The 10,000-nt window shown below is 33.8% G+C and overlaps 1 protein-coding gene across 6 annotated transcripts in view; it reads left to right on the top strand.

Annotated features, from left to right (window-relative positions):
* LOC115209732 (transmembrane protein 245) overlaps positions 1 to 10,000 on the top strand; it is a 482,091-nt gene that overhangs the window by 308,013 nt on the left and 164,078 nt on the right. For all 6 annotated transcript variants that reach the window (XR_004998339.1, XM_036501362.1, XM_036501365.1 and 3 more), the window contains one exon: positions 565 to 739. Coding sequence is in view for 5 of the 6 variants with exons in the window: in XM_036501362.1 (XP_036357255.1) it covers positions 565 to 739 (175 nt within the window). In the remaining variant the exon portion in view is untranslated. The remainder of the gene's footprint in view (positions 1 to 564; positions 740 to 10,000) is intronic.

Below are 10,000 nucleotides of genomic sequence, written 5' to 3'. Positions count from 1 at the left end.
TTGTTAAGGTAGTGAACTGGCTGAACCATTAGCATGCCAGGCAAGATGCTTGGTGGCATTTCATCTGTCTTAACACTCTGAGTTCAAATTCCACAGAGATCAACTTTGCCTTTTATCCTTTTGGGGTCAATTAAATAAGTATCAATTGTGTATTTGGGAGTGGAGTGATGTATTCGATTTACCTCCTCCTCTGAAATTGCTGGCCTTGTGACAAAATTTGAAACCAATATTTTGTACATTGTTATGGTAGTAAGCTGATAAAATTGTTAGCATGCCAGGCAAAATGCTTTGCAGCATTTCAACCATCTTTACATTCTGAGTTCAAATTCTGCCATGGTTGACTTTACCTTTCATCTTATTGGGGTCAATAAGATAACTACCAGTTGAGCACTGCGATCAATTTAATCACCTTACCTCCTCCCCTGAAATTACTAGCCTTGTGTCAAAATTTGTTGATGTTTCTTTGTTGTTTTTTAATTTTTTTCATTATTTACATCTTTCTTTCCAGTATTATATTAGCCTTAATGTTCAAAATTTTTATTTTTATCTATTACCAATATCTAGCTTTAGCTGCTGTGTTTGGCGCTATACCATTCCTTGGCACATACTGGGCTGCTGTACCAGCTGTGTTGGAGCTGTGGCTTGTAAATAGAGAAGGATTACAAGCCATTTTGCTGATTGTTGCTCATCTTCTGCCTTCGTCTGTTGTTGATACAGCAATTTACAGTGAGATTAAAGGGTAAGCTTCCTTAGATACTTTTCTTACTACAAAATAAGTATTTTTCTTCTCAAAATTTTATTTATAAACACAAGTTCTTTTGAAGGAATATTATGAATTATATATCATAGATTATAAATGTAATTTCTTAAGATATAATTACATTATAAAATTCATAAAATTAAATAATTTCATTTATTGAAATGTCAAAATTGAAATATCCTTACGGCAAATGAACTTCTTTTATTTTAGGAATTTTATCAATTATTCTTGTTGCTGATGCATACCATCACGTGTGAAGGCTTGTGGCTTAGTGGTTAGGGTATTAAGCTCATGATCATGAGTTCAATGCCCAGTGGTGCATTGTATCTCTGAGCAACACACTTTATTTCATGTTGCTCCAGTACACTCAGCTGGCAAAAATAATTAGAACATGTATTTCAAAGGGCCAGCTTTGTCACGTTCTGAGTCATGCTGAATCTCCCTGAGAACTATGTTTAAATGTACATGTGTCTGTGGAGTGTTCAGCCACTTTTATGTTAATTTCACAAGCAGGTTGTTCTGTCGCTCAGATCAGCTGGAACACCCATTGTTGTAACCATCACATACCATCACTACTTTCCTCTGATTACATTTTGTTTCACTTAGCTAAAAGTTATAATTTAATCATGAGCCATGAAATTAAAAAAAAAAAAAATTAGTACATAATCAAAGAAAGGTGATTTTTTTTTAAAGGAAACCTAAAAATATATAACTGCTGAGAATTGAATCTACAATTTCCAATGTCAATATTATATCATTCAGGAATTTCATTCCCTCCATTAATTCACTTTTGCCTCATTTTGCAATGCCATTTGTGTCTGCATCTACAACTAGTGTAAACACTTCTTGATTCATCTACAAAGAAATAATTTAGCTCAATAATATTATATCAGAAATTCTAATTATAATATCTTTGAATATTGTAAATTAATAAAAGATTTGCAAAAAGAGAGGAAAGAGCATTTGTTTTATTAAAAGTGCATATGTATGATTTTTTTATGATTCCTTTCATATAGATAACATCATTTTCCTTTTGTTATCAAACATCTTCTATTCAAGCTGCAATTTTAACCTATTAACTTCGTAGTTGTTTTTGTTATCCTTACAACAACTCACACCAGAGATTTACTCTTTTTAGTTTATCATTCTTAAGATGTTTGTATTGATTTTGTATTCTGATAATGTTTCCTCTTTTTCACTTAATTTCTGATCAGGATCAATGATAAAATTGCAATCAATAAGTTCAGGAGAAGATATATCTAGTTCTTACTGCAGCATGAAAGTATGGTTCTGATTACCATTGTCATGATCATGTTCTCTAGAGTGAGCAGGAAGATTTGGGGGTGATATTTAATGATAGCACCCACATTAGAACAGTCTAAGAAAAATCTATAAAGAAAATATATGCTTAGAAATTTGATGTTGCTATGAAGTTTTTGTTCATGTCAGAGAGCATCAAAGCACCTTGTACATTTCTTCATGTCTTGACCTGGATTTCAAAGTATTTATCAGGTTGGGGGGAAAGGCAGTGAATATGGATGAGGTACAAGAACACTGTAGGGGATATCTAATGCACCAGTATGCTGAGATCAAATCTTTCTATGAAGTACCTGTACCATTCATTCCTTTAGGGTTTGATAAAATCCATCCTAGGTATCCTGGCTTCAATTATGTCAACTGTATCCATTACTCTTTTGTTGTAAAGTACTGAATTAACATTTTGAATATGATACATATAGAATCAAATTCCAGAAGTTCACAAACATAATGAACATACATATATATATATATATATATATATGGTAATAAAAGTGAACTGAATGGATTAATTGTGTGATACTGCACTTGCTGCAGCAGCAAGATTTATATGTACATATCATATATATATATATATATATATATATATATATATATATATATATATACATGTGTGTGTGTGCACATCTTTGTGTCTGTGTTTGTCCCCCACCACCACCACCACCACTGCTATACAACTAGTGTTGCTCTGTTTGTGTTCTCACAGCTTAGCAGTTCAGCAAAAGAGACAAATAGAACAAGTATTAGGCTTGAATAAAAAAAATTATAAAAAGATAAGTATTGAGGTTGATTCATTCAACTAAAAGTTCTTCAAGGCAGTGCCCCAGCATGGCCACAGTCTAATGACTGAAACAAGTAAAAGATAAGAGATAAAATATCTATATGTATGTGCATTAATGTTCATGAACTTTTGGGATTTGATAAAGGCACACTCAATATGAGAAATTAGAGCAGGTTTTTTTTTTGTTGTTTTTCATGAAGCAATATATTATATTACAGGTTATGATGGCATGCATAATACTGGCCAGAATGTTGCCATCGATTTTGCATCAACTATCGTACTTTGCAATATTAATAAATCTTCAGAAATACTGGTTCATAGTGCAATACCCAGTTTGAAACTAATGGTAAAATGCTTACTAATTGCATGCTGTCACTAGTTATACACTGCTTGATGATATATACATATATAGATTTTTTTGCAAACAACTTGCAGATGCAAGTGCTACCAGTTGAAAACCCCACATACCAGATACTAGCAAGTTTATGAGGGTCATTAGAAAAGAATGCATAGCATTTCAGGGCCTTCCTCTCGACAGCATCATTGCACACTGCTCCCCACCACCTCATAGAGAGAGAGAGAGAGAGGGAGTATCAGATATATATGTATATATATATATATATAATATATATATATATATATATGTATATATATATATATTTATATATATATACGAAATTAAAGAATGTAACTGATATTTTAAGCTTTATACATTATATATATATAATATATATATATATATATATATATATATTATATATATATATATATATATATATATATATATAATATATATATATATACACACCCACACACACACAGTAATATAGAGCAGAAAGTCAGAGTTAGGGAGACAAAGAAAGTATGTGTAAATAATGATGATGCATATAATTGATTAAATATTTATTGCATATATTTGACAGACTACTTTTGTAAATTTACAGTAATAATGTTTACATAGGTATAAAAAAAACACCCCTTCCCACAGAAGCATACATAAACACATACAAATGTAAAAATATATACATATATACCTTAGTTGATAAATAGTTACAACAGAGTAGAGTAAGCCATGGAGTAAATCATCTATGTTCAATTTAAAATTAATTTGGTAGAACTTCAGGCAAAAGATTCATGTTATTTAGTTGTATTCCTTACTGTGCTGAGTTTAAATTCACTATAGCCAACTTTGCTTATCATCTTTCAGGGTGAAAAAAGAAAATCCCTTGTAAATATTAGAATCTATTAATCAACTTTTCTTTACCCCACTCAAAAATTGCACCTATGTTAGAAATTATTATTATTATTATTATTATTATTATTATTATTATTATTATTATTATTATTATTATTATTGAGTGAGAGAGCAGTGCTTGCCATCAAGGTGACACTGAGGTAAAAATATATGAATCCCAATATACCCATCATGATTACACATTTGATAAGGGTACACCAGGCACATGCATCACAACCATATATGTGTTACATGGTGATCTCATATCAAGATAAACAGTGCATGATCTTGCAGGTGGGGCCCAGTTAGAATTTTCTTCTGGTCAATTAGCTCATCCCACTCAAAAGATCCCTGAATAAGGTTTGTTTAAGGATGAAGGAAACTCCCATTTTTTCAGAGGTTAATTATTTGAACCCCAAAGAATTCCCACTACTTCCTGCTCATGATCAGAGATGCACATGTCATCAGCCACTAAGGGACATGCTCAACTGGTTAAGTCAAGCAACTGACAAGTAAATCTGTGGTATTAAGCAGAATATTTGCTGCAACCCATCTTTTGTACCAAGACAAAATATGTACATGATAACACTTCCTATCAGTTAAGATCAGGAGCCATGAAAATCATTGCCTGGTACTGCATTATTATAATTATTGTCATTATCATTGTCATCATCATCATCATCATCATTATCATCCCTGTCTCATCACTGAAGAGCAGTCTTTTGTTCAACTAAAGACTCATCATCTCAGGTAATAATTTTTAATTCTACCCCAGAGCCTTCCTTTAAATTTTGTGTAGTCTCATAAGATTAAAAAAACTGGTTTTGGAGTATTTATTTTGTTATGTCTAAATATGAAGAAAGCATTGCTAGTGAGATGTGTCAGCTTGTCAAATCCCCCAAGAAAGTAGTATATACAATAATATTCTACTTTTGGGAATAGCTAGTATTCACAGGCAATCACTCTTTTGTAAATTCATCTGAAATATTCTTTAGTCTAAGAGCAGTTAACTAAACATGGTTATTGTCTTCTATAGGATAATTCCTGTAAATGTTTTAGAAATTTTTCTCAGTGAATATATAACTTCATTGGAGCTTCAAAGATGAAGTGCAATTTTATTTGGGAAAACATCTGCATTTATATATATATGCACGTGCACGCACATGCACTTGCAGAAAAACATTGTCATTGTGATGTCATAGGATGATGGTGCAAAGAAAGAGGCTTGGAAATGCCATGAAAGACTACTGAATGTGGAGAAGGAATAGGAAGAGGAGAGTCTGCCAAATGTTAACCCAACTGAGGGATCAGCAATCTGAATTGACAGTACCTTGTTAGATAAAGCAATTAAGGGAATGAAGAAAGGGAAAGCCCCTGGCCCATCAGGAATCACCGCTGAGATGCTTAAAATATCTGGCGGTGTCGGTTATGTTCTAGTCACCTGTATTGTAAATCAGGTGGTACATGAAGGAGTCATACACAATGACTGGTGTAGCAGCATCATAGTCCACTGCTACAAAGGTAAAGGTGATGCCTTAGAAATAATTAAAGAGGTATCAAATTGCTGGCTCAGGTGATGAAAGTTATAGAGAGGGTCATAGCACAAATAATTAGGGAGAGAGTTAAGTCTAGATGAGGTAGTGAAGCGTGACCTTTGAACTTTGGGCCTCATAGAGGCATTGACTAGTGACCAAGACCTTTGGTGATAGGCTGCGCTTGAGAAGACTTGTCAAGCCAATTGAAATTGTAGTCATGGCCAATGCTGGTGTCATGTAACTTGCACCCATGCCGGTAGCATGTTAAAAGCACTTTTTGAGTGTTGGGCTTCTGGAGGCAGTGACGAATGAACAAGACCTTTGGCATTATGCTGTGCTTGAGAAGGAAGATCCATCAAGCCAAGTAAAATCATAGTTGTGGCAGATACTGGTGTCATGCAAATGGCACCCATGCCAGTAGCATATAAGAGCACCCACTACACTCTCAGAGTTGTTGGTATTAGGAAGGACACCCAACTGTAAAAAACATGCCAAATCAGACTGGATCATGGTGTAGCCTTACAGCTCGCCAACCATGTTCAAACCATCCAACCCATATCAGCATGTACTACAGACGTTAAATGATGAAGATGATGTTGATGATGATGATGACGATGACGATGACAACGACGATATGTAGGAAATGAAATAAGATGTAAGAGGAGTTTTCTGAGAGGGACTTCTGCATTGTCACTTGTAGCCAAAACAGCTGTAAGCTAATGAACTTCATGACATAATTTCTTATTCCCTTGTCATTTTAATTTCTTATTTATATATAAATATAAAATTCTTTATATCTCTGTGTGTTCCCAATGCATTCTCAAAAGACTCAACAAAATCAAATCAAATCAAATTTTACATGGTAATACTATCACACCCCAGGAGTCTCAACATGTAATTTTTTGAATTCAAACAATGCAACATTCACACGCATTCTGTATTACATCTTATTCGGAGAATGAAAGTGAAACCTTCGATGGAGTAGCAGTTACAAATAGTTTCACTTTTTTATTGTTTCACTTTTAATAGTTTCACTATATAAAAATACATGTATGTATAAATATATATATACATGTACATGTATATATATATAGACATGTATACGTACATATATGTTTATATATACATATACATGTATATATATACACACACATATATATATATATACATATATATACATATATACAGATTTATGTATACATATACACACACACACATATATATATACAGAGATACATAAATACATATATATATGCACAAATATATATATATTATATATATATATATATATATATATACGTATATATATATACATACATATGTATATATACACATACTAGCTGAAGGTGACCCGCTTTCCGCGCGGGTAAGAGTGTGGGTGTTACTTTCTGTTGCTTCCTTTCAGCACGTAAAAAGCACCATCCGAACGTGGCCGATTGCAGCACCGCCTTCACTTGCTTCTGTGCTGGTGGCATGTAAAAAGCACCAACCGATCGTTGCCACTGCGAGCCCCCCTGGCACCAGTGCCGGCGGCACGAAAAAAGCACTCACTACACTCACAGTGTGGTTGGCGTTAGGAAGGTCATCCACCTGTAGAAACACTGCCAGATCAGACTGGAGCCTGGTGCAGCCTCCTGGCTTCCGAGACCCCGGTCACACTGCCCAACCCGTGCTAGCACGGAAAACGGACGTTAAACGATGATGATGATTCTCCGTATTTGTTTCTCTCTCCTTTCTCTCTCACTTTCCCACTCTGTTTTCTTTTCTCTCTGACCCTCCCTCGCTTTCTCTTACTCTCTATCTTTATCTATCTCTCTCCCATTTATAAACAACAAAATATCTTGAGTAAGTTGAGAAATAAAATATTTAGAAAGATCAATCAGAAATATGAGGCAGTGGCAATGGAAAGGTCTGCTTCAAGGCAGACAGCAAAACGCTAACATTCAAAAGGGACAGACGAACTTGCGAGCTGAATAAAAATAATAAAATATTGGAAACCAAAGTTTGAAGGGATAGAATCTGAGGATAGTAGAGTCACCATGGCTGGCATTTGTTAACGACGGACAGCAACGTAGTGACAGTTTAACGGCTGGCGTAAAATTTTGAACTTGATGTAAAAGAAAATTCGTAAACACCAAGTTTTGAAGTGATTCTTTCTCACGACAGTAGACTCACCATGGCAAGCATTGAAAACTTCTTTATCATGGACGGCAACACATTGATGATTAAAAGGCTGGCGCAAATTTTTTAGCTTGATGCAACAGAGAATTCCTAAACACCCGCTCTTTGAAATTTTAATCCCCTTCCAGCCCCATTTAGACCCCTTTTCACATTTTGGTTAATATAACCCGATTTCATTCGGGTGTACTGGGGCCACATTTTATAAGATGAGGAAATTTGTCCTAGAGGTGACGCCTTTCATTTGAGGAACAAAATAGTTGTGATGCAAACTTGTCAGCACCTTTAACATAGGTGTGCATATTTTCAGGTGAATCGACCGACTACGTAATGCACACATATATATATGTATATATATATATATATATGTGTGTGTGTGTGTGCACGCATTATATATACAAATGTATACAAATGAGATATATATCTGTATAAATTAAATTAGAGATAAAACCACTAATAGGCAAATCAAACAGTGAAAAACCAAAAACAAAAACATAAAAAAAGAAAATATAACATAGAAAATATATCTATATATATAAAACTGTAGTTGTGTGAGTGTCTGTCCCCTTCGATTTAGATTCCTAACTACTCCCAAATTTTGCGGTGCAGTTTAACCAAATTCGGGTATCTTATAGTCGTGATTCATATCGAGCCCGTCTGGGTATTAGCGCGCGTCTACGATGAGTCTACGATTTAAAAAATAATTTAACATCATTTTTTATTCCATTTTAATGCATATTTTTTCGTGTGTCGATGGCGGCGGAGTTGGCGTCCACGCTCACGCCTGCACCTGTGTTGCTTCTCCCCCTTCTTCCCTCCCTCGTGAAGCTGTGGGGAAGGGAGTGTAAGGAAATCAACGTCGTAATGCGTTGTGAAGGAGTCCAGCGTTCTTTTAGAACAACGACTTCATGGCTTGAAGTCGCCAAAACAGAGATCGCTAAAAAAGCTGAAACAGATCCACAAAAACGGCAAAAACCGCCACACAGGGCAGGTTTCCTGTGCAAACAATTTGCACAACCGAATGTTTTAGTTGTTGCACAAATCTTTATATATAAAAGTAAGGTTGTGTGTCTGTCTCCTACGATTTAGATTCCTAACTACTCCCACATTTTGCGGTGCAGTGTAACCAAAACCGGGTATCTTATAGTCGTGATTCATATCGAGCCCTTCTGGGTATTAGCGTGCGTCTACGATGAGTCTACGATTTAAAAAAAAATTTACCATTATTTTTTATTCCATTTTAATGCATTTTTCGCTATTATATAAGGGAAGTAACTCTCTAAAAATGTCTACGATGAGTCAACGATTAAAAAAAAAATTACCATCATTTTTTTATTCCATTTTAATGCATTTTTCGCTATTATATAAGGGAAGAAACTCTCTAAAAATGTCTACGATGAGTCAACGATTTAAAAAAGAAATTACTATCATTTTTTATTCCATCTTTAATGCATTTTTTGCTATTTTTTTGCTATAACTCACTAAAAATGCTTATATAGTTATTTCCCTTACAAATCCGAGCAACGCCGGGCGATACTGCTAGTAAAATATAAAATTGAAAACTTTAAATTATTTAAATTGAAAATAAAAATTATGAAATTATATTTATAATTTGTTTAAAAATATATATAACTATGAAAAAGTATGAAAAAGTTTAATATACATAAATACAGATATATACACTTTATATATAGAACATATTTATATATAGAACACACACACACACATACATTATATATACATTAAAAGTTTAATATACATAAATACAGATATATACACTTTATATATAGAACATATTTATATATAGAACACACACACACACATACATTATATATACATATTTATATATAGAACACACACACATACATTATATATACATATTTATATATAGAACACACACACACACACACATACATTATATATACATATTTATATATAGAACACACACACACACATATAAATGAACGCAAGAATATCTGATTCATAATATTTGTTCTCATGCTCGTGTGTTGATTGTTGGTGACAGACATATACTTAAAAGAACGCCGCCGAAGTGATAGGAAGGTAGGAAACAGAGTCAGTGAAAAAGAAAGGAAATAGCGATAGTGACAGATACTTTAAATAACCGTAGTGGACTTCTGAAAGTTATGAAGAGGAGTAAGAGAGGGAAAGGAGGAAATAGGGTGAGTGAAGAA

Source organism: Octopus sinensis, linkage group LG3 (assembly GCF_006345805.1).
Source record: "Octopus sinensis linkage group LG3, ASM634580v1, whole genome shotgun sequence".
In the NCBI taxonomy this organism is placed as follows: domain Eukaryota; kingdom Metazoa; phylum Mollusca; class Cephalopoda; order Octopoda; family Octopodidae; genus Octopus; species Octopus sinensis.
Note: the sequence above shows the minus strand (reverse complement) of the source record. Positions and strands in the feature narration are given on the sequence as shown.